Genomic DNA, 26,046 nt, shown 5'->3' with positions numbered 1-26,046 from the left:
TATGTTGGTTGAATATTAATGCACAAACAAAACTATTATTGGTGATCACTTGAGTTAAAATCATATTAGCCTAAACCAAATTATTAATTATCTTATTAAGCGTGATTTCAAGTACAAAAATTCCCTTTAACATGCATAAAAGGCGTGATCGAGCAATAACAATAAAATAATATCAAGCAACATAATAATAATCATAATAATAATAATAACAATCATGTTAATAATAAAGCTTAAATAATAATAGCAAGATCCTAGGCATGATACTAACAAGATTAATAACAAATCCTAGCGTGTCACTAAGCAATAAATATCAAAGCTTAAACCTAACATGGTACTAACATGCTATTAGAAAGAATAAAAGGCACCCTAAACATGATACTAGTTGCATTAAATAACATCCTAACATGATACTAGGAATATTAATGAACAATAATAAACATGCTTTCTACATTGAAAGAGAGTAATAAGATTACATACTTTGATGCCTCTTACCTCTTTTATAAAAAAATACACAAGTTAGTAAACTTCAATGAAAATAATAAATCAAAGAATTAAAGAATTAAATTAAATAATTGAAAAGAAAAGAGTTAAAAAGTTTATACTGGATTTGGGACCAAACACTAGTGGAAAAATTGTCATTTGTAACACCCTATTCGTAACGGACATTATAAAATTCGTTACAAAAAGGATAATTGTAACGGGCAAAATATATGACCGTTACAATAAAAACTCATTTGTAACGGACATTTAAATGTCCGTTACGAATAGTAAATATTTGTATCGGACAAATAAATGCCCGTTACGAATAGTAACTATTTGTATCGGGCAAATATTTAGCCTGTTACGGATAAATCATGTCCTAGGGTTTTAAAGCTTATACTCGTATTTTTTTCACAGCCGCTTTTCAAGTGCTCTTTCTCTCTCTCCTCCTTTCTTTTCCTCTTATCTTCTTCCCCAAGCTCTTTCTTTCTCTCTCTCTCCCCTCCTCCTGTCTATATCATGTTGCTGGCGCATCGGTCGGTCGTAGCAGCGGCGACAATGACTGTTATTTTATTACTCGTGATTTGACAGCGGCTACATATTTAATTATATCTCGATTAGAAGCTGATGCTGAGCGTAATAGTCTCGTGAATTTGAATCTCTTGATTCTAATGGTGGACCTGGTACCGCTCGTTGTTAGTTTTCTTCTCTTTGTTTTTGTTAATTTTCTTAATTTGTTTATATTTGTCGCAATTTTCAGGTTTTGATTGTTGGTTATTAGGGCTTTAGTTGATTGGATTTGTTTATGATTGTTTGGGTTCTGGTAATTGATGTTTTATTGTTGTGTAATTGGGGATTTAGGTTGTGATTTGTTGAATTTATGGTGGAATTAGATGGTAATTGGGAATGTTGAGTTATTTGTAATCTAGCTTGGATTTTCCGTCCATTGAAGCAGTTTCTAAGATAAGATGCTTGTTTTTATAATCATTGAAATTATTTCTCGGTCTAGGGTTTAATCGTGATTTTTTCGAGGTTTTTGGAGTTTGATTAACCCAGATTTGCTGAGTTGAAGCTAATTTTGATGTTTTTGGGTGGAAGGGATTGAATGTTTTTCTGGAATTTTAGCTATACTATTCTTCTTCTTTCTTTTTTAGGTTTGGAAGTTCTTGAAAAAATTGATGATCGGTTCACAAATCATAAGCATGATCTGTTTAGTCATAAAAGCAGAGATCTAGATATGGAGTTGATGGGCATTGAAGAAAATAAACGCATTAACTCTTCAATCAGTGCTTATTTGCACTTGCTTTCTGGACATTTTCAATCACCTTCTGCGTTTAAGACACTTGAGTACCTGATTCTCCTGATAGGTCTTTTTCTTGTTCTTTAATGGTTTGTGTTAATTTTTGGGCGATGTGGCAGATTCTCCTGATTATTGGTTATTGCTTTTTTCCTGTTCCTGATGATTTGTTCCTCTTATCTAAGTGTGTTTTTGTGCTTGTTCTCACATTGTAGGTTCCTGTTGTGATGTGTCCTGGAGATGCTTCAAAATGCAAGCTCCCGATTTTTTCTTTGATTAATTAGTAAGTTTTAGTCACTTAATTGTTAGTAAAATTTATAATATGAAATCCAAACTGATGTGCGCTTAGATTATAGTTTGATGTGAATGTGGTAGTATGAGTTCATTTATTGTTAGAGATCTAAATTCAGATTTTTAATCTTTGTCACAAAGTTTATATTTTGTTTGATGATCCGGTCTTTTGATGTTAACAAACTCGGTTATGAGGTTGACGAGCGAACAAGTAGACGGTTGATGTATTTCCCGTGATGTGAGCAAGATCTTTTCATTCATTTTTATGTTGATCACATGTTGTATTACCTTGAACTATTTCTTGAACTCCTGTGCTTGATATCTTATGAGTAACATTCCGGTGTTTCTGTTTTTGCCTTCTTTTTAAGCTTGCTGTGTGAAGTGGTGTTTAAGTATTGAGATAAATGACCTTGAAATATGGTTGAGTATTTCCTGTGAGCAACATCTTTTTTTAAATTTTTATGTCAGATCTCCTGCTCTATTATATTACCTTGAACTTCTATTTGACCCCATGTGCTTGGTATTTTATGAGTAACTTCTTTTTTAACTTATTCTGTATTGTAAAAGCCTATGTTAGCCTATAAAAGTTATGTATGAACCTTGATAGGTGAACGTTTGTTTTCACTTTTGAGTAATCTTCGTTTGATTTTTTAATTTTCAGGTTACTTGAAGTATTTGACAAAGAAATACGTTATGAAGCACAATGTTAGGGATTGGCTTCGTGTCATTGCTTCTAACAAGGACCGTAATATGTACGAGTTGAGGTACTTCAATATTGCTGAGACCGAGGCTGAAGAAGAAGATTAGATTTAGAGGATCATCATTTAACTCTTATACTAAGTACTACATATTAAACTTTTTATTTTTGTTACAACTGAGATTTCCTTTAGTGGTTCTTTGAAGTTTTAGTTATTAGTTGATTGTATATTAATTGTATACTATATTTGTATAAAATATAAATATCTCTTATTAATTGATAAAACAATGTGCAAAGCAATCCGGCATTTGCTGGATTTTTTTTTTAATAGATCACACACTATTTGTAACGGGCAGATTTTAGGCCCGTTACAAATAAGTAGGTATTCGTAACGGGTAAAACATTTTCCGTTACTAATAACGGGGTTATTCGTAACGGACATTTCAAATGTCCGTTACAAATAACCCCGTTATTCGTAACGGGCACTTGTTTGCCCGTTACGAATAACTACTTATTTGTAACGGGCAAGTGCCCGTTACAAATAACTATTGCTATCCGTAACGGCCGCATACGTAACGGCCGTTGCCCGTTACGGATGGGCTGTTTTTGCCCGTTACGGATAAGCTTTTTTCCACTAGTGAAACCCTCAGAAAAGTATAAACCTTTCACGTCTAGGACGAAGGCAACTTCGAACTTGGTTAGGTGTTTCAAGATCTTGTGAGTGCAGAATTGTGTTTAAAAGGTAGGTTTAGAAAGAGAGAGAGAAAGAAAGAATTAAGTAATTCTTGATGAGAGTTGATTGTAGATGAAAGTTGATGAATAAAAACGGACGTCGAGGACCCTATTTATAAGAAAGCAGTCCGGAAAATAATAGAATTTGATAAGGAATAAAACTCCACGCTGTCGCCAGCAAGCCAACCTTGTCGCCAGAAATTCATCTTGTCGCCAGGCGACAGACTTGTCGTTTGGCGACAAAGACAGTTTTTGCAGATTTTGTTTTTATCATATCTTTTGATCCAGAAGTCCAAATAAGGCAAATAATATGTCGTTGGAAAGCTCTTGAAGTCTAATTTATAATGCAATTAGAATCAGATTAAAATCTTTATTAGATAAAAAGATATAGCCGAAATAGTGAAAGGGTGTCAGTTTTGGATAGAGTTTCGTATTCCTTTCATATCTTTTTCGTTATAGCTCGGAATTATTATTATAATATATCATTGGAAAGATAATTTCAAGATCTATCCAACCATATAAAATTTGGATAAAAAATATGAGGCACGAAAATAATATCTGACTGTCTTCGAACATGTTTAAATTCGAATAGAATTAGGACTTAAAAAAGGAAAGTTTTATAAAAAAGGAAAGTTTATATTCAATCAAATTCCTTGATCTAATCTTTTCAAAAAAGGATAAAAAAAGGATAAATCATTATATATAAAAATGGCCCTGGTCACACTATCCAACATTAGGAATACACCAATACGAAAGTGTTATGTATAGCAATATAGGCTATGCGGGGCTTGAACCCACACCATGTACACTATAGTACATTGCTCTACCATTTGAGCTAATAGCCTTGAAAGCATATGCAAATTTTTCATTCTATTATAAACATGACAACATAAATACATAATCACATATAAGACTAGGGTATGCTGATGATTGTGGACTCTGCTAAAGGGATGAATACGCACTAACGTTCGCCGACGACCCTGCCATATCTATTGGTGGTGGGTTTCATCCTTGTCTTTGTATTTACACCAGCAACACAGTAATTGCAATACAAAACTAGCTCCATCAAAATGAATATAATCGCATTACTTTGCCACATTTCAAATGGTTTCACAAATTTGTAGATACTAAACAAGTTAATGGTCAATTTCAGGTGAAATACTAAATATTTAATGAAATCAACTATGAGTAGTGTATTACCTAGAAAACATTCAAAAAAATTACATCAAAACTGCCATGATTTGCACATGCGTATATGATCCAATAATTAAAAAAAATAAAAAAAAAATTATATGACAAAAATTACACAAGCAAATAATTAGGTTACAAAATCCTAAATTACCAAAGAGAAAATTATCACGATACCTCTATAAACAAAACCATGACTAGTTGAACAGTAACATTTAAATAACGAATATCAATAAAATAAAAAAATAATTGCGAGCAAACCTTTAAAAGCACTCGATCAACAAAGAGAAAGCAGTGAAGATAGCTTGGACTTAGAAAAAGAAACTGCAATGATCTGATGAAGGAAGAGAAAGGAGGAAGCTAATAATAGAGATAGAAACTAGAAGAAGGAACAAAATAAAGAAGAATGAATTCGGAAACTGTAAAAAAAAGGTTCTGGAAGAAGCGCACCCCTAAACTACACGCTTAAAAAAAAATACGGGCAAACAGGGCTCACCTTAAAAAAATAATATTAAGTAAAAATAAGTTCAATTCAGTAAAATTAATTTCAATTCGGTAAAAATAATTTCACTTCAGTAAAAATAAGTTCACTTCAGTAAAATTCAGTTTTCTTAAAGAAGAATCCTATATATAAAGTGAAAGGGGGTTTTGGGTGATAAATTTCACTTTTCCAAAATACCCCTCTCATTTTTGTCTTTTTTTTAAGAAAAAAAAACTACTCCCATCTAAAAAAACTAACACAATACCATCATTTTGTAAAAACTACCATTTAAAAAACTAACATGTGAAAAAAAAAGAAAAGAAAAAAAAATTCTATTTGAAAAAACCAAACAATTATACTTGATAAATTCACACGCACGAATATTCGTGCGTCTCTAAACTTGTTATAATAGAAAATCAGTAAAAATAATTTCAGTTCAGTAAAATTAAGTTTAGTTTAGTAAAAATAATTTCAGCTCAGCAAAATTAAGTTGAATCAAACAGGACCTTATTGTACACCGGGTTTTTAAAAACTTTTGTGAAAAAAAAAAAACAAAGAACAGCAACAAAACTTTTCTCTCGTGGATATATCAAACAAATTTGACGGAAAACCAGCGCTGCCGCCGGTCGAAGTTCCAGCCACCGCCCACCGCACGTCCGGCGTACCAACGTTCGCATACCCGCACTCTAGCCAGTCTGCCACTAACTCCAGGTAACTTACTTCCATACTTAAATTAACTTATTGAGTGGGTTGATTTTGTGGTTAAATTAGTTGTTTATGTTATTTCCAAAACACAGGCATACACAAAACCCTGAAAGTGATGTCTACGAAAGCAGGAGCAGCGCCTTCTACGTATTCTCCTTCAACCCAAAAGAAGAAACCTCAAAAACCCACCTTTAATGGCTCTAATGCCGTTCGTTCTGATGGTCGTGGCTTTTACCAGTGTAGACCTGCTTGTAATTACCCTCTCTTTCCTTTTTTCATTCATCAATTTTTTCTAGTTTATCATTAATTGCTTTTCATTGTAGTTATAATGGGTTTCTTTTTCATTTTTTTTTTTTTTAAAAAATGTTTTTGATTTTTTGGAGGTTGGGTTATTGATCATATTGCATGTTGTGTTTGTTATTCGTTTTGGGTATGAATTGATACTTGTTTTCTTTCTTTTGTTGCTAATTACTTCTGGGTTTTTGAAGTGAATTTTGTTTAATTTTTCTTTTGCGTTCGATTGGAGAATGAGGCATATTGGCAAATATGTTGATTTAAATTTACATAGAAAGTTGCCCCCGAATCGTAAAATTACTCTTTTATTACTTGAATGCTCAATGAGATATGTTTATCGTATGTACGGGACTAATTGAACCTTCTGCCCTAAAGAATTTCATCATAAGCTGGGGATAGTGAAGTATGAAATTTCGATAAGCCTATTATGTTGTAGTAACTTTTAAAAGATCTGCTGTATAAAATTGACATATTCCTGCGAAATTCTGACTCTGGCTACTTACTCAGCGCTTCCTCTTATTTTGCAGACTTGAAGACTGGGGCTGTCAATGCTGCTGGTGGTTCTGCATATGCAGAATTTGGTAACACCAAGGTCATTGTGTCTGTGTAAGTTATCGATGCCTACATGTAGACAGCATTCTCATTTTAAAATAAGAAACCTCATTATTAGATATTAGTGTCATCAGTTCCATGTATGTGGTTAAAATGTTAAATACTTAAATGTGATTTGTGTTTGTTCTTTTTCCTCCCAGTAGATAATTTTTTTGTTACATATTCTGTGAATTGGTCATCATCGCAATGAAGGGACTGGTCAGATAATTAATTATCAAATAACTAGTAATTTATATACTATAAAACTTAATAAAATGGAACTAAGAAAAATAAATTAGTTCTTAGGTTATGAAGGGTTGTAGTAGATAAACAATACTTGTTGTAGGACTGGTAATTATTCTTGCATGGATTTCTTTTTTCTGTTTAAGGAGAGTGGGACTGATGATACATTGGTTTGTACAATGTATATTGCTATGTTGTTAATCATCAATGGATTTAACTAGATTGGTATAATCACTGGTTTGCGTGGATTATAATCCTGAAAGCGTAATAGTTTGTGTTGGCCAATACTTGTGTACACTTTTCTGGTTTATACTGCATACTGGCATCAGTCAAGCCTCTGGGTCACCATTTGGTCTCAGGTCTGTGGATAATGAGCCACAAAGAAATCCGCAGTCCATGCATTGAGTGGGAGTACTCAGGGTTTAGAGGTTTGGAGTCAAAAAACTGCGAGAATGTACAATAAAAAAAAAATAATAATTAGGGAAATTGCATTTGTTATTGGGAGTATTGGGACACATAGGAAAAAAAAGTTTACTTGCAACTTGCAAGGAGAAATTAGATGGCAGTGTTGCCTATTAAGTGTTGAGGGTTTAGAAACATGTGAGAAAGGGTTGGTTTATGTTATTTTAGTAATCATTCGAACTGGTCACTGGTGGTAATTAGTGTGTGCAATGTATTTTAGGACCTAAGTGTAATATCTATGAATGTTACTGTAAGTAGGATTTTTGGAACATGATTTGCGATGATGTATGGAGTGCTACTTCTATGGAAGACATTTGAAGTGTTAAAGCTGGTGCAGAGAGTTATATTAAAGCTGAGAATTTTACTGTAGGAGCTGGTGGAAGTTGGTATATATCATTAATGCTAGATGCTACTGATTAAAATTTAGAAGCTGGTTTCTATAATGGAGTGAAAGTTGATTATCTCATTTTTGACTGAAATGATCTTTATTTCTTTGGAAGTGTAGGTATAGTATTTCTGTTATGGTGACCAACCTCTATTGCTTGGAATGACTTCAGAATCTTTGCATCAACATGTCTAAGAAATAGGTTGGAAAGAAGTTGTGGCATATGTTTCCATGATTGTTTAGTATGGACTAAAATATAGGATCCTTTTAGATATTTAAAAGAGGTAAATTGTAGTACTAAAGTGCAGGCTACAAGTCAAAGGGAGGATGGAGACTTGGAGAGTGATATAGTGAAGAAGTGAGGAAATGGAAATATCAAGCATGATAGAGTTTTGGAAAGTTTGAAAATTGATGCATTGATGAACACCAAGGATTAAAGTTAAAAGTAAATGAAGAATCTATTTGAATAGGAAAGATTGTTTATTCATTTTGGAGAAAGCCAGGATGCTTCAACTGTTGGAGACATCCCTTCTCTTTACTGCTCTGATCTGATTATATTTGAGCAACATCATTTTCTTCTTTCTATGGCACTTTAGGTTTTCCCACCAGTAGCAGGTAGGAAGCTAAAAAAATTGGCTAGCATCATGGCTTCCTAGCTTGAACAATTTGCTTTTAAAAAAAGATGCATATTGAAGATTCAATTTTCTTTCCACTTAGAATATTATGAATGTTAAAATTTTCACTCTTGATTTGATAGGGTGGTATTTAATATTTATAGCCTTTACAAATTATCATAGCTATGGTCATCATCTGTGATTACAAATTTGTTTTAATGTCTAACCTTATCTGTACTGTCAATGATATAGCCCATGCTTTTGCTTAATTTTTTTTTTTTTTTTTTTTTTTTTTTTTTTTTTTTTTTTTTTCTTGTTAGTACCAAGTTCTGGACAATGAAAGACCTGGCCTGCTTTTCTATATTTCTTTTTTTGACATGAAAAGTGTGCATCTGAGGTGTACATGTGGCTGCCAGGCTGGGACTAACGTGCAGGAAGCTACAAGTTTGATTGAATGATTAGTACACTATTTGAGTTATAACTGATTGTGATTTAAGTAATCCTTTTGGTTAGCTTTGTTGTTCTTGTTGGACAGTTTTTATTATAGCCTTATAAGCCCCTGGAGGGTTGTAACCTTCTTGCAGGTGGGTCTGAACTAGCAGTTTAGGCCATCAGGTTGCCTGATATTAAAAAAAGGATAATTCTTCTCTGGAATTTGGGATGCATCATTCAAATCTGCTTTTTGAAGAGTTTTTGAGTTACCCTGAAAATAGGCTAGTTTCTTTCAAGCGCTTGACATCAAAGTTGCAGGAATTGACTTCCAAATATTTGGAGTCATCTTCATCTGTAATTTTTTAAGTGGCATGCACATCTTTGGCTTAGAGAATAAAAAGAGATGATGCTGAAGGATTTGATCAACCAATACTTTGACCTCTCTACAGAAACCATTGTCAGCCTTGCTAGACTGGATGTCTTCATTTTAGCACATTTCTTGTGGATATCACCCTTTTATCAGTTCCATTGCAAATAGTCATTCTTGCCGTGATAAAGTTATAAAATTTTCCAAACTGGGAAAATACTTTCTAGCCATGAACCATACACATCCAATTAAAACCCGAGTTTCTACCTCTATCATGGTGACCCGTGACCTACCTATCGATCTAAAAATTTTATCATCTTCCCAGTTGTTTGGAATTTTTTGTTGAGTTGGATACCAAATTACCATTGCTTTTAGCTCCATTCCAAGACACTGTGCTGCCTCTTTTGCTTCCTATATTGCATAGTTTATCCAGTCAAAACCCTTTTGACGATGTCTTGCTCAATTTTATCTAGTTTCCTAGCTATGTTAATTGACTACTAACATGAAGTATATAGGCAAACTGGAATTTGATTGAGCTGGGTTAATCAACCCCTATTCACATTGAAATTTCTGTCCTGCAAGTTCGTCTCAGAAAATCTGGTAATTGAATTGAACCATGTTAGTTTGGTTGGAATTTGTTACTTGTAACCCTGTGTTTGCATGGTAAACTTTCTACCATGTTATCCATTTGTATTATTGGACACATCCCCAGTAGGGCATTGTGGTTTTTAATTGAACATCATATATACATTATTTTTCCCTGATATAGCCAGGAAAATTCGAAACAAGAACAGTGGCAACAAGGTCAACAACATTCCAGTGTCCTTCCAATGTTACAGCTTATGAGTATGAGCTGATGTATTGACTGCTTCTAAAATCTGAATAACCTGTTGAAACTTTAACAAATAGTCAAATAGTAAGCATATTGTTATTGATTTGTAAAATTAACATAAATTTCGTTGCAGTATAAGAATTTTAGTAGTGGTAGGCAGCATAGATGTTGTAGCAACAGTGTTGGAAGTGATTTACCTTGTATTTGAACCACAGGATTCTCTGTTGGTAACTGCAGTTACTTGATTTTACTTTGGTGTTATTAGTAGTAAGAAATCTCATGACTCCGTGAGCATTGGCTACTTAAATGGTTCAAGTATTCTTTCTTCAAATCCAACAAGAGAGTTTTGTGATTTCTTTAGCAAATCCTTTTACTTTCGTACCAGAGTTTCTTTTTTTTTTTTTTTTCTTTTTTTTCTTTTCTTTCTTTCTTTATTTTCTAAATTTCAGACATAACCATTAGTGTCTTTGAACTGTAAGCCTTTGTAGCGTATAGTTGTTTATGTATTATATATTTGGTGGGTAACAATTACATGCATTTTTGTTACTTCAGATTTGGACCCAGAGAAAGTAAGAAGGCAATGATGTACAGTAATGTTGGCCGGCTGAATTGCAGTGTCAGCTATACACCTTTTGCCACCCAAATTCGTGGACAGGTACACAATTTTCTTAAGCACCAAGTAGGTGATCTATTGTCTTTGTGCTTTGTTGCATTGCTTATGAAGTTTTTCTGCATAATATATGTGTAAGTACTCTTTTTAGGGCTCAGAACACAAAGAGTTTTCCTCAGTGCTCCATAAAGCTTTAGAGGGTGCAATATTACTGGAATCATTCCCCAAGACAACCGTTGATGTCTTTGCATTAGTAATGGAATCTGGTGGAAGTAAGTTGCCTGTATATGTAATATAATTTTCTGGGTATGTGGTAAAAAGCTTAACATTATACTGAAATGCAATGACAATAAATGATTTTTGGAATGATGGATTTTTTCAGCTAAAATTGTCATTAACTCTTTTTAGCTGTGCTCTGCAGTTCTGTTTTGGTTGCAAGATAGAAGTTTACATAAGTCTAGTTTCAGTTACCTTTGGTGATTGTCATATACTCATATGCTGTTTCAGTAGGTGTGGAAAAAGTCAACTCAGTTTCCGTAACAACACTAGGGCATTATTAGATATTTTAAGATAGGGGTGGCAAACAGGTCGGGTTGGGTTCAGGTTGACCTGTTGATATAAATGGGTCAGAACCCCAAACCTGAACCCGACCTGTTTACATAAACAGGTCAGAAATTCGAACCTGAACTTGACCTGTTTAACCTGATTTTTTAAAGTTTTTTTTTAACAATTTATTAATTTTTTATATGTATAAAAAAACAAACTAAATTGATATTTTACTAATCCAAATTAACGCTCACAATAGTTGAAATACATCCTGTAAACATTATATAATTACAATTTATATTATTGCAACATAATTTACTTCTAAGCATCTCCACTTTGCCAAAAAACTTTTTATAGCAGTTTTATCATTAATTCCTTCTTCCATGGTTGATTTTCGGATTCTTATTTTTCTGCAAGTGAAAACAAATTCGAATGCATAAGAAATTAACAAACAGAAACAAACCTCATTAAAATTAAATTGCAGAAAATAAACTTGAGAAAATGCAAAAATTAAACCTGTAGAAAAGTTAAAAAAAAAAAGGTATGCATAAATGTGAAGAATTAACATATCAACATCATTAGATTAAAATTTAAAAGGCCAAAAAAGAGAAAAAATAAATCTGAAAACACAGCACATAGAATACTTTAATAAATTTAGGCTAATTAATCAATCTAATAATTTTCCATTGTTAATTGATTAAAATGCATAGAGAAAACATAAACTCATTAACAAGCTAAACCCAAACACATGCATTGAATTGAAAATATAATAGAGCATTATAAAACATAATCAAATTAAAACACAACGAGATTAAGTAAATACAATGAAATTTATTAGTAAGTTACCTTAAGATTAACGAGTTTAAAACAGAAATTTTAATGGAAAGAGAATGAGAGAGAAAAATTAGAGGATGAGAATGAGAGGCTGAAAAGTAGAAAACGGCGTGAGAAGAGTTTTAGTGTTTTAGCTTTTAGGCTTAGATAGTTTGGGCTTGGCCCATATTTAAAATAATCAGAAGTAAGTTATGCGGGTTGGGTTCGGGTTGACCCGACTTGAAACCAACTCAATTAATTAAACGGGTTTAGGTGGGTTGGGATTTCCAACCTGGACCCAACTTGTTTAACTTCAGGTCAGGTTTGGGTTGACCCAATTACATAAACGGGTTGAAAATCACACTCAAAACCTTTTGGGTTGGGATGTCGGGTTGGATCAGCTTTTGCTAGACCTATTTTAAGATACCTATTCTAAATTGGAGTGATGGGAAGAGGATTGAAAGGAACAAAATTGTTCTAATGTGTGTTACTCCCTTCGTTTTTTTAATGCATCCCTTGGTGATGCACGGAGTTTTAGAAGTGTAATATGATATTGTGAGTGGGTGAATAATTTATTATAGTAAAAGTAAGATGGAGACCATAAAAGAGAAAGTATGTGAGAGAGATTAGATTTTTTTTATTATTTAAGTGGAAACCATATGAGAGAGATAAATGATAAAATAATTTAAGTGAGGTTTAAAGTAACAGAGAGAAATGATATAATAGTTTAAGTGAGGTTTAAAGTTAAAACTAATGAAATTCTCACTTTTGATATTTTAATTAGGGTTTTGACTTCCTTAAACTGCCCCTAATCTAGATAATCAAGTAGTTATCCTAATTCACCCTCAAAATTAAAATTAAAGGTTTGTGTATCACTTTTGAAACACAGTAAATTCCACAAAGAAAAATCTCAAGTTATCTGCAAAAAGTGAAAATAAAAAGTTATACAATGACCCTTTATATAATGGTTATTTGGTTAACATAAACCTGAATGTAATCAAAATCTTAAATCTTTATTTTAAGTTATCTCACAGCCATACCAGCGATGGTTGGGAAAATGTCACAACTCACTAGGAATTCCAGACATAGGGATTTCCTGACTCTAGCAACCTGTTTTGCTTCATTAGGATAGTTCTACTAGGATCACAGAAAGGGCAATATTGTTTTGATTTTGTGTCTTTGGTGGTTCCCCCCTTACCCTTCCCTCGTCTTATATCTACATTCTTTCTTTCTATGAATTTCTGTACTATGTCAGCTGATTGATTCTTCCAACCAACCTTTTGCTGTTGGGTTCCTTTACCGGATAATAAATGGGTAAAAACTACCTCTACAATCCTCCAGTACCGGCAGCCATGCTCTATTTTTCTTTGTACTATTGTACCCACCATCTGGTCCATAATGCCGTAGCCCTTCCACTGACCCCTTCACTGCCTGTGTTTCCTTTCCCTGTAGCTGCAACTACTTTACTATACCTGGGTCTTTATTAGTATCACTGTTGGTCTGTCACTTTTGATGATGGTTTGATGGCAAACTCCACTATCACAAGTTTTTACTCTGGGGATTATGTTGGTGGTAGAAATCAGAAACCTTGACAACATATTATAGATCTAAACAGGATATCATTACCGTATTAGTTGATTACTCTCTCCACAACTACCTTCTTATTCTTTTACTTGTTATAAATCTACAATGGAGAAACCTTTTAGTTGATGGGAATGGGTGAGGGGAAGGAGGATGTTGCTGGTTGGTGGGGGAGGCCTTGTGAATTCCCTAACAAATCAAATTATGTGATTATATAATCCCAAGCCTTAATCTTCCTGTTTTTCTCTTATCCTTATGTGAACTCAATGGTCTAGCTAGAAAAATATTTTAATCTTGGGAGCAAAAGTTTGTTCCCTTAAAGATTACTATCCAAACATTTCCTTTTTTCATTGGTAGTTTCTGGAGGTAGACTTATATGACAGAATTTTTTTTAAAAAAATAGCTTCCTTAATATCTGATTTTTAGGTGAAAAAAGGACAGGAGGGGGGGGGGGGATTTGGCTGGAATATATGCTTTGATTTTGAATGATTAAGTAACACATTTACTGGCTTACTGCCAACATAAAAGAGATAAATTTATGTGTCATTTACATTACATATTTCGCCCCTTGTTTATCTTTCATGAACATGTGTCTCATGTCTCCAGGTGATCTCCCGGTTATCATATCATGTGCCAGTCTTGCTTTAGCTGATGCGGGGATCATGATGTATGATATGGTTGCTGCAGTTTCTCTGGTATGCTTCTCTACCAAAAATAATTTTCCCACTGACTTGCCTTTGGATTACAAGAAGAATAATATTGGCCTCTATGTTGAAATCCGTTTGCTGCTATCTGTCTATCATCTTTTGTTTTTATGCTCAAAATTTCTAAATTTGGGAATAAAACTCTATCACTAATTGAATCCATTAATATGGATTTAATGACCAAACATGTAACTTAAGTCATCTCTGCTTTTGTTGTGTATTGACATCCTGTGTTTTTTTAATTTTATTATTTATTATTTATTTATTTTTAGTTTTTTTTTTTTTTTTTTTTTTTTTTTTTTTTTTTTTTTTTTTTTTTTTTTAATTTATTACAGCCCTAGCCAGCCTAATCCAGCCAAATACAATCATTGAGGTTGACCGGCCTCACAAATATATCTACCTTGTTGAACACTAAATTCCGGGTTGCCAAAATCATTCTAATAGCTCTTGAAAAGTTCAGAAATCCATAATCTCCAATGCCATATTCATCTCTATTTTCATGCATACCTTGGCCATTAATCTGTGCTCATCTAACTAAGAATTTGGAATTACACGGTAAAAAGAAATCCTTTATACAGACAATCTGATAACCTTCTGCCAAACCACCCGTTTTTTGCTTTGAAAAACACCTTAAAGTCATTGGAAAGTCAAACTGAAACTCCCACAGTCCCCTAACGTGTTCTATGGCCCATTTCTCATCTACCTAAAATCCATAAGTTCCTAAGTCACAACAAACCATACTAGATTTCTGCTAATGTCCAGATCAACCATACAAAGATTCAAAAAATTATAAATAGAAATGAACCTAATACATTAAAGTCAAATCTCAAGAAAATTTTCACATTTATAAGCATAATCAGGCAAGGATATGGTAATCTAAGAACACCTCTTGCAATTTGGATTTTCCTGTTTTTTGTTTTAGTCAAGGACTTGAGATATTAGCTATGCTATTCGGACTAGGCTTGCATTGTCCTACATTGTCCAAGTACAGGCACAACCTTTTATGAAAATTTTGTTTGATTTTGGTCCAATCACAAATTGTATAACTATCATACATTCATACCCAAATCTGATTATTGTCTTGACTCGGGTACTTGAGTTAAAATAAATAGTCAGCATTCTGTTGGATCAAGAGTAACGTTTTCACTTTGTCTCAAAAAAAAAAAAAAAAAAAAAAAAAAAAAGAGTAATGTTTTCACTTGCGTAATGGTTTCACTGTCATCATGTGCAACTTCCTACTCCTTGTGTGTTATGTCTTCATTACTCACACGGGATGTAGCGTTTCGTGTTCCAAGGGTGAAAATAAATTTATCCTCAATTACAGTATGCAAATGGGAGTCGATTTTTCTGAGGATGATAGAGTTTGGCTATAGAGGTTGTTGGACATTGATGAACCTTGGTTTTAAAAAGCGCGCCTCGTTCCTAGAGATGGGCTTTAGCTAGGCGAGGCTCAAGCGCGCACCTCGTGCGCCTCAAAGCGCCTTTTGTAAGGTGCGCCTTTGCGCCTCAAGGAAAATAACTAAGATTTAAGTTATAAATTGAAGAATGGTGGTCCTTTTTTCAAATTCAGACTACCTTAGCTTTACATATGTCATTATTTAATTTATTATGAATCTTTTTAATTGGTATTAAGTACAATCAAAGTAAAAAATAATATGAAATAAATATAAAAATACATGCGCCTAGGCTGCAAGGACCAATTGCGCCTTGGTGTGCCTTGCGCCTTTTAAAACTAAGTGATGAACTCAGATTTTAGATTTAAACTTGCTATTGGATTATATAAGTAGGGGCTTTGGGCTTACCCATTCATGTTGTGGTCCCTGGGGTGGGGATGTTGGAGGCCTGTGGGCGCTATGCATATAAATGTTTTGACGTGGTGAGTGGAATAACTACTGTGTGCTCTAAGTTAACATTTGTTGATGAGGCTTGTCGATGCTAACAATCATATATGATTGTTGTGTCTGGGAGCATAAATATGTATTATGAACTTCAGAAATATTAGGTGAGCTTGATAGATTTGAGACAACAAGACAGTGCCTTATGATTTTGGTGGATTCTCCAATGGAACTTTTTTGCCTCAACCTTGATAACACAGACAGATGTCAAAGAGTGGCGTTATAACTGTGTGGTCTTTGCAGGCGAATCACTAGATGAGCAAAATTACTGTAAAGAACAGAATAAATGTTTTTGAAAACTTCTCTAGTATTGTTGTGATTTAATTAGTTCAATTTGTTTGTCCTCTAATCTCTAGTGGTTTTCGGATTTATTGTGCAAGCACATAATGAAAATGTTGCTGTTGCTTAAATGCCAACTATCTTGGCTTTCTTCTTGTCCAGCTGATGTAGGAATTTGAGTTTGCTTTCAATTAGATATTGTGCCTATGCTGGTGAATGCTTATTCATTTCCAATGATATTTCTTCATCTATATGAGGTAATGGGCACAGGAAAGACTGTAAGGCCTAGGAAACCCCAGCGGCCCAGCAACAAAGAGGGACTCAACCTTCTAGGTTTGTACTACTTCCTAGGTCTCTGAGGTACTTAATGCGACTGAGAGAAAATTTGCAGTTGCTTTGATTAATTTTCTACTTGCCCTGCTTGCATTTAAGGGGTGAGACTGGTTATGTTTAACTTTCCTCACACGGATCACACACTTTCCCTCACACAGATCACACACTTAGACAGATTTAACTGGTTAGATTTTCATGGTTTGCATAACATTGTTGATAGGTGAAATGTGCTAAATTTGTGTGAGGGGAAAAGGTTACATAAAGGACAAGATAACGTGAGGAGACTAAAAGCATTGAAGAAGAAAAGGCGAGGGCAGAATGAATTGATTGATTAATTTACGATTAACAACTTCCACAGCTTCCGTGCAATAAGATTAATCACCTCATCGCTATTTGCTACTGCACACATTCTTTCATTATTTATCCTTATTACTCTCACACTTGTAAATACCTTCATTTGCATCAAATTGCTTCTAACTGAATGTAGAAGTCTAGAAATATTCTGGGTGTATCAAGTCAGTTACATATGTCCTGGAAGTAGGGTTCTAGTTCCGGTATTGAAGTTTATGATTTTGAAGATGTTTGTTTATGTTAAAAAGTAAGGGTTTATTTTTCTTGTATTTAATATGGGAGTAAGAGAAAAAAGGAATTCTTTTAGAATTGACAGGGCTTTTATGGCATTTGTTTGATGGTAATTGAGGGAACGAATGGGAGTTTGTATCCCAACATAGCAATTTCTCTTGTTTGTGTCCTAAATCATTAACACCCCCCGCTCCTTGCGTGGGGGGTGGGGTGGTAATTGGGAAAGGAGTTGAGAGAAGCTAAAAATGACTAAAGTGCCATGAATGAGAAAGGGGTAAAGAGGAAAGATGTAAGAGTATCAATGTAAATTCCTTAATTGATTCCAACGTATTTCCATCAACTTCTAAACAAGGGATTTGTATTACCATCATAAAAAGATAACATCCAATTCTTAATCCATATCCCACCCTCAGTCCCTCGATTCTCATTCCTGCATATAAATACATGAGGTAAAGGTGTGACAAATATCAAATACAAATAGCATTAAGAAATTACGAAACTAAATATCAAAATCAAGTTAAAAAAAATGTGTAGACAGAATAATGCCTCTATTAACATGATACACCAAGGCACCACAATTGATAAATATTAAGATTGAACGAAATCAATTTACAGAGAATAAAAAAACAAGCACTTGTTGCAAAGATAAAAAAGTTGCTAAGTCAGAGAAACTCAACAAAGCAATTTACCGAATTTTGCCAAGAAGTAACTTTTGCCTCTCCAAGCTTTTGATTCTCTTGGATTAGTAGTATTGGTGTATTTGGGAATTATAACGTTTTCCACAATCTGCAGAAATGAGTTATATTATGTAAAATTTAGGTTCCCTTGAGTATTCTTATGATATTATCTCACTTTTGTAGTCATCTCTTGGGCCAAATCTCATCATTGATCCTCTTCTAGAGGAGGAACGCTGCCAAGATGGAAGCTTAATGTTCACCTATATGCCTTCTCGTTCTGAGGTAACACAGTTGGCTATTACTGGAGAATGGACAACCCCAAAGATTCATGAGGTATAGCAGAGTTATATTTTTTTGGGTATCTTCTTTCCATTTGGGTATATTGATGTCTCATTTCTGAATATTCTATCTGTTGCCTTGTAAATTGTTGGACGTACTGTTAGTGTTAAGCTTGAATCAAACCAGATCATTAATCTGAACTTGACATTTCCTGTTAGCTGTTCCCTTTAATTCTCTATTTGCATGTGTTGTCCGTTTATCATCTGTTTTTACTCTATGACTTAACAGCTCTTCATAACTCATATAGCACTTGGAAGTGATTCTATGAATTTGAGCTGCTTGTATTAATTCTGCTGCTGCCAGTAGAACAATACCAGTAATTACTGTGTGGTGGCTGTTCTCACTAATTGTCTGTTCTGTTTATTTCAAGTATGCTGTTGGCTTAGTGAAATGTGAATTTACGAAGTCCTAATTTTTCATTGAACCAGGGAATGGAGCTCTGTCTAGATGCCTCTAAGAAGCTTGCTGATATCATGAGATCGTGCCTGAAAGAAGCTGATTTTCCTTCGAATGAGTAATTTGAACCATTTGCATGTAATCTCCCCCCTTCTTCCCCCCGATTATTTTTCTGCTCAAAAAACTCTCTTTTCCATTCAGATGTTCCTTCTACCCAAACCATGAATTTCTTTCTTATTTTGTTTTTTGTTTTTGTTTTTCCATCTTGATGGTAGGAATTTCACTGTAGGAGTTTCCCCAATTTTGTCACTAAGTTGTTAGATACTATCTATTCCTCTGTATATACCATACTTTCAACTGGTTAATTTTTAATTAACAACTTCAAAAAATAGAGAAGATTGTCATGTAGGCATACAATTTCAGTACTAGTATAAGAAGAAAGGTAAATATCTGTTTTTTTTTTTTTTTTTTTTTTTTGTTTTTCTAAGTTATGCCCCCAAACTTCTTCGGTTTCTAAGCCTTGCCCATGCTTTTTCAAACGTCTAAGCTGTGCCCTCAACTTCACTAATTTTTATTAACCATAGCCTTTGACATTAACAATAACCTTTTTTATTATTTTATTTTTTGATGTTTTAAATTTTTTAAAAGTGTTTAAACCAATTAGAATGGGACATGTGTCTAATTACTAACGTCACGACACCATTATTGATAAAATAACTTAACTTTCGTTAACGGAACTGTCAAAGGGTATTGTTGATAAAATATTGTGAGGTGGAGGGCACAACCTATAACTTTGAAAAGTATGGGTACAACTTAGAAATCAAATAACTAGAGGGGCATGCCTTAGAAAAACCCTTTTTTTTTTAAATTAGACTCGACTTTCCACAAGTTGGTAGAAATTTGTTTATTAGACCCTTTAGGGAATTTTGAAGGCTTTTAATAGAGTGGGGGATCTTGGGGGGTGTGTGTGTGTAAAGGATTTGATATAGGACCATGGGCGGATTCAAAGGTGCTCAGTCGCCATGGCCTGCCTCATTATCCAAAAAAATAATATATAAGGATTCGTTTGACATTGTTGTAATTTTCTGTTTTTTTGGTTTTTTTGTTTTTTTTAAAAGTTTATTATATGTGTCACATAATGAATTAAAAATTATATAGACTATTAAAATCATGATAATTTTGAAAACTGACAACAGAAAGTGAAAACACCTTTTTCTTGTTTCCTGTTTTTGGTTTTTGGTTTTCAGAAAAACAGAATATTGAAAACTAAAAATGATGCCAAACAACCCCTAAATTTTTAGAGTTGTGTTTGGAATACAATGAATAATTTAGCTCAGTTAGTTAGGTAGCTTATGCATGCAATTTGAGCCGGTTATTGAAGTCTAGGTTATTTGTTCGACTACGTTAGCTTATGGTTTTCAACTGGTTTTACTAGAGTGGAGGAGGCGAGGTTTTAATATAGGATCAACTAAAAAGCCGCTTAGGCTTATGGGCATGGAAAAGAAGAGGTAAAAATACAGGAAGAAAAAAACTTCTTATACTATATTGTGCAAGCTATTGTGTGCACGCAATTTCAGTTGTGATACTGGTGGTTCGGACTAGGTCAGGTTGGGTTAAGTTAGGTAAATTGTAGGTGGCACACGTTATTGCCCTCGAGAGTGGCTTGATGAACCCCCTCTGAAGCTTAAGTTAGTAAGTGTTTTAGAAAGAGAGTGAACTTAGATAAAGAGATAATGTAATAAACTTCAAGTGTCTTAACCCCTTGCACCTTGTACTTGGTCCTCTATTTGTAGATTTACAAACTCTTTTCAGCTGGAACCGTATTGGTCAACTTGTAAGCCGATCTTACCGGGCTGGTGAGGCCTTTCTTACGTTATCCCAGTGATGGTTGCGTACCCTTGAGCAAGGTGATAGTTCAGCAGGAGCTATTTTATACAAGTCTAATTTAGTATCAACCAGGATGACAACTAAAATTCCACTTAGGCTTATGGGCATGGAACAGAAAAGGTAACAATATTGGAAGATAAAAAACTTCGTATGTTATATTGTGCACATTATTGTGTGCATGCTATTATAATATTCCACTAATGCGAAGTTCTCTTGGCTTTTACTAGAGTGGAGGAGAGGTTTTTTTTTTTTTTTTTTTCCTTCCTAATTTAGTGTCAACAAGAACAACTAAAATGTTACTTAGGTTTATGGGCATGGAAAAGGAAAGAGAATAATATCATAATTATGGACTAATTAAAGCAATGTCAAACACACTAAAAAGAAATCCACATCTTTTGACGATAATGACAAATTATTATTTATTTTCAAAAGAATTATGTAACTCCTATATAAAGGACTAATTAATAATCTAAATACGCAAAAAAAAAAAAAAAAAAAAAAAAAAAACCCTTTTGCTTTCAAAATTCAAAATGAACCCACAAAATGTATTCATGCTAGTGAGTATCATTATGATTATATTATGATTTAAGACATATACTCTGTGAAATTTTCAACTCTTTGATAAACCATACCATCAATAAATAGTTTCACTTCTCCCGATAAATCAACCTTTTATGATATGAAATCATATATTAGGGTTTTGGAATTGAATGGAAAAAGTATGAAACATGTACTTCATTTGACAAGCCCACGTACTTTTAAAGGGCTCTTGCCTTTTATCACATTGTTAATGCCGACTATGTGTTACGAAGTAACTACATTACCAATCTTTTAATCTCACACACATAGTGGCAGATCTTAAACTAAAAAGTATAGGGGGCTAAGTTTTGAACTTTAACCTAATTTATTGACAAATAACAAATATATGAGTGAAGTCAAGTTTAAACCAATAGGGTCAATTGACCCCACATAACTCTTGTAAAAGCTTGTTACATGCAATTAAAAGATGGATAATTAAATTAACACGAGGAAACAATATGCGAGTTCGATCTACAAATTTAATTTACCGAATTTATATGTGTCAATAGATGAAAGCAACATATATTACGATACATGTACAATATATGTGCAATATATGTCCAAAAATAATATTTCGTTTATTAAAAACATGTATTATTTTGGTATCAACAAGGACAACAACTAAAATGCCACTTAGACTTATGGGCATGGAAAAGAAAATGTAACAATATCATAATTTTGGACTAATGAAACTCATGAAAGCAATGTCAAACACACTACACCAAGAAATCAACATCTTAGGATGATAACTACAAAATTGTTATTTATTATCAAAAGAATTATGCAACCTCTATATGAGCAATTAGTAATTTAGTCAAACAAAAAAATAACCCACTTTCGTTTGCTTTTACAAATCAAGATGAGCCCACAAAGTGTATTTATGCTATTGTGTTTAATTATGTTTATATTATGGTTTAAGACATATTCCGTTAGAGTTGCCAACTCTTATATCATACTTATCCCTACAAATGCTTCACCTCTTCCAACAAATCAACCTTTTGTAATATGGAATCATATACTGGCATTGACTTATGGAAGTGAATTATTGTGCCTTAACTCCATGTTATGGCGCTAAGATTGATTTTGAGGATTTTACCATTCACGGCCTTTGGCCTAACACGCAACCCCCTGCTCATCCATCTAGTCCTACAACTACGTTAGAGTATTGTTATATAATTAGGCTCTAATTTGCAATGGAGAGATGTTGTACCATTATTGATTCATCTTTACTTTGCGTAGTCAAGAATTACACACCATCACATTCCAGGTCAACCATTAGGGTTTTGGAATTATGAATAGAGAAAGCACGGAATCTGCACTTTATTTGACAAGCCTACGTACTTCCAAAGAGCTCTCGCCCTTTATCACGTTGTCAATGCTGGTTATGTGTTGCAGGGTAAGCACATTATCAATCTTTATTCTCACACACATCTAATGATCAACTAGCAAAGGTTAACAATTTTGTAACCTACAATGTAGTGTTTCGTCCTAGCAATAGTATGTATTACGAGACAAAAGACATTCATCTTATCCACGTACGATTACAATTTCCAAGGCCATATGTGATCTGCAACAAAGTGCCCGGTGGTGACGAATTACTCGCGGAGCTTTATTATTGCGTGGATGGCGTGGGTAGTGGGCTATACTTCCTTAGACTACGATATAATATATGGAAATCATTATGTTACTGTAGGCGTCGTTCGAAGTGCGCCTACGTTAAAGCATAGTGGTGAATATGCTTGGCACTCATAGGAAGTGGGAATTGACGTATACGATTAGGGACAACGATTAGGGATAAAGCAAAGTAGGGAGCCGCCAACAAGTTTTTAAGAAACTTGTAAACCGTTCACGGATCATAAAAGGCAACCACGATTAAGGGACAACGAAGGCAACAACGATTGACCCGTGAAGGTTACACCCCATTCATAATCCATGAGATTACTAACTCCATATGGTTCGGAACCACGAAAGGAGGATCGGGGATGATGGTACGAAGTGAGTCATGGAGTCACATTCGCCCGTATTGGCCTCTACTCGATTCTTATATTGAAAAGTATTCCTGTGATCTCAAAGGCATGCAAATAAAATATTCAATTCGCTCCAAACTATTAATTATGCTAAATTAATTGGTTGAATATTAATGCAACATATAATTCTAAAATATCGTGACCACTTAATTAAACAACAAGATTAAAAAGGAACCTAAACCGGTTGTCCAAATTATCTTATTAGGCGTGATTTTCAATTACATATTCTCTTTAACATGCAATATGGTGATCATAAATAAATAATAGAACAAACATTAATATTGGAAGCAATCTAACAATAATAGCGTTAGTCAAATCAAATAATAATCCTCATCATGATATTAGCAATAAGAAATAATAATGAGAGTAATTAAGTGATTAATTACTCACTTTCCGCGATTCCTTGAAATTGCTACATCATGAATAAATTGTTAGTAACTTCAATAAAAATAAATCAAATGGAAATTAAATTAAATAAAAGTAGAGTTTATTTGGTCCAAACCCTCAGTTAATTCTACCTTTCACGCCTTGGTTTAAGTATAGAACTTCGGGTATTGTACGGACTCCTTAGAGTGCTTAAGAGATATAAAATGAGAGAATAGGGTGGCTAGAATTTAGGCTAGAGCAAGAGAATGATTTTTGGTGTAGGGAGAGAGAATAATTTTTGGTGTAGAAGAGAGAAAGAGAGAAGGATTAGGTGATCAAGCTTGTTGATGATTGAAAAAGGGGAGATATGACCTCTATTTATAGGGAAAAAAAAAGGGGTCGAATCAAGAAAAGATAAGAATTCGAATCGGATAAAACTTTGCGATAGACAGCAGTTTTTGCGGTTTTTGTTTTTATCATATCTTTTGATCCAGAAATTGGAATAAGATGAATAAGATGTCGTTGGAAAGCACTTGAAGTCTACTTTCTAACGCAATTAGAATCAGATTAAAATATTTTGTAGATTAAAAGATATGGCCGAAATAGTGGGACGGTATCAGTTTTGGATAGAGTTTCGTATTTCTTTTATATCTTTTTCGTTATAGCTCGGAATTAATATTATAATATATCATTGGAAAGATAATTTCAAGAGCTATCCAACCATCTAAGAATCAGATAAAAACAGTGAGGAACGAAAATAATATCTGTCAATCTTTGAACGTCTTTCAATTCGAATAGAATTACTAGAGGAGTTTTATTCTATTTCAAACTCTTTAATCTTATCTTTTCAAAAATGATAATTAGGATCTTTTAGAAACTTATAGAAGCTTCCAATTAATCCTAATTGGATTAGGAATGAGATTAAATCCTTTGGACCCTCCACATGATCATTGGGTCGTAGGTAAGGTGGGCTTAGGTTCGATTTAGACTTAGTTTAGTATTTTGGCCATAACTTATTCGTTATAACTCGGATTTGGGCTTATAATATATCGTTGGAAAGATCTTTTAAAGCCCCATCCAAATAATTAATCATTGGACCCAGATTATGGACCAAAATAAACCGGTCTAAACGTTTTTATAAAAAGGACACGAAATGAATAATTTTAATGGACACGAAATGAATTATTTTGGGTTTAAAGGCACGAAATGAGGAAAATAAGTTATGGTTTGGTAAAATGAGCTAGGAATGTATTGGGAATGAACATGGATTTAAGAAATCCAAGGTTAAATACTCAACCCGACCAATAATGGCGGTGAAAGGTTGTTCATCATCGGGTTTGGTTTAGGAGAGACATTTTTAGGTGTCTACACTTACCAACTGCCAAAGACTGTTCAAAATTCTCAAGCTTAAGGTTGTTTTCAGTATCTTGACTTTTAATGAATATTTATTTTAATTAATTATATTATAAGTGGAGTTTAATGCGCATACTCAAGCCCATAGAAGGGAGAGTGCAAGAAGGTCTCTTGCACAGGGCCCAATTTTCGCAGGGCCAAATTTTAATAATATTGTTTTGTTGTTTTTAGTAATAAAAAATGATACTTTTCTATAATTTTACATTTATTTTTAGAAATCAATTAAGTCATCATTATAGCATTTTTCTCACGCCTAGCAATTCTCCAATTCGTATGCACATTTTCATCTCTCATATTCAAGATTTATTAAATTTTTGAGAGAATACGAAATGGGCTTTGGCAACCCGAACAAGGAGGAGGAGAGTTAGGTCCACGGACAAGGCTTTGGAGCTTTCATATTAAAACCAATTGACAACAGTATGTATGAGGTACTCCTCTACCTTATAAAGTGGAACCATCTCTCATCTTTTTCCAATGTGGGGCACTCACAAGTGGGCTACAATGGGCTTCAATACTCCCCTCACTAGTGAGTGTCTTTAGAAATTAGAGCACACCAGAAGGTACAATATAATCCTCATTGGGAATAAACATCCAATAGAGACCTCTTAACCAGTGGCTTGACAAATACCCAGTTATAAACGGCCCAACAAATCTGGCTCTAATACCATGTTGGATTTTTGAGAGAATATGAAATGGGTCTGGGCAACCCGAACAAGGAGGAGGAGAGTTAGATCAACAAACAAGGTTTTGGAGCTTCCATACTAAAACCAATTGACAATAGTAGGAGGTATTCCTCTACCTTATAAAATGGAACCATCTCTCCGCTTTCTCCAATGTGGGACACTCACAAGTGGGCTACAATAAGTTTCAACAAGCTTCTATATTAATTTGTTCAACTTTCTATATTCTTCAATCAATATTCTAATTA

General features: G+C 33.8%; 1 protein-coding gene and 1 long non-coding RNA gene across 4 annotated transcripts; both read left to right on the top strand.

Annotated features, from left to right (window-relative positions):
• Positions 1-917: 917 nt before the first annotated feature.
• LOC145618514 (uncharacterized) lies at positions 918-3,043 on the top strand. Of its 3 annotated transcripts, XR_014107931.1 has the most exons (4): positions 918-1,175; positions 1,635-1,847; positions 1,993-2,060; positions 2,730-3,043. It is a non-coding gene; the product is annotated as an uncharacterized LOC145618514 (long non-coding RNA). The 3 variants fall into 3 exon arrangements; XR_014107932.1 differs by lacking the exon at positions 1,635-1,847 and having other exon boundaries at positions 918-1,163; XR_014107930.1 differs by lacking the exon at positions 1,635-1,847.
• A 2,695-nt stretch (positions 3,044-5,738) lies between these two features.
• On the top strand, positions 5,739-19,284 carry LOC145618036 (exosome complex component RRP41-like). Its single transcript, XM_081672814.1, has 8 exons — positions 5,739-5,877; positions 5,964-6,122; positions 6,693-6,771; positions 10,644-10,746; positions 10,853-10,973; positions 14,248-14,336; positions 18,295-18,444; positions 18,879-19,284. Exons 2-8 carry the CDS (start codon positions 5,987-5,989, stop codon positions 18,966-18,968), a joined length of 768 nt encoding a protein of 255 aa, XP_081528940.1. The 5' UTR covers positions 5,739-5,877; positions 5,964-5,986; the 3' UTR covers positions 18,969-19,284.
• Positions 19,285-26,046: the final 6,762 nt, after the last annotated feature.

Source organism: Chenopodium album, chromosome 26, assembly GCF_948465745.1.
Source record: "Chenopodium album chromosome 26, dcCheAlbu1.1, whole genome shotgun sequence".
NCBI classification, from domain to species: Eukaryota; Viridiplantae; Streptophyta; class Magnoliopsida; order Caryophyllales; family Amaranthaceae; genus Chenopodium; species Chenopodium album.
Note: the sequence above shows the minus strand (reverse complement) of the source record. Positions and strands in the feature narration are given on the sequence as shown.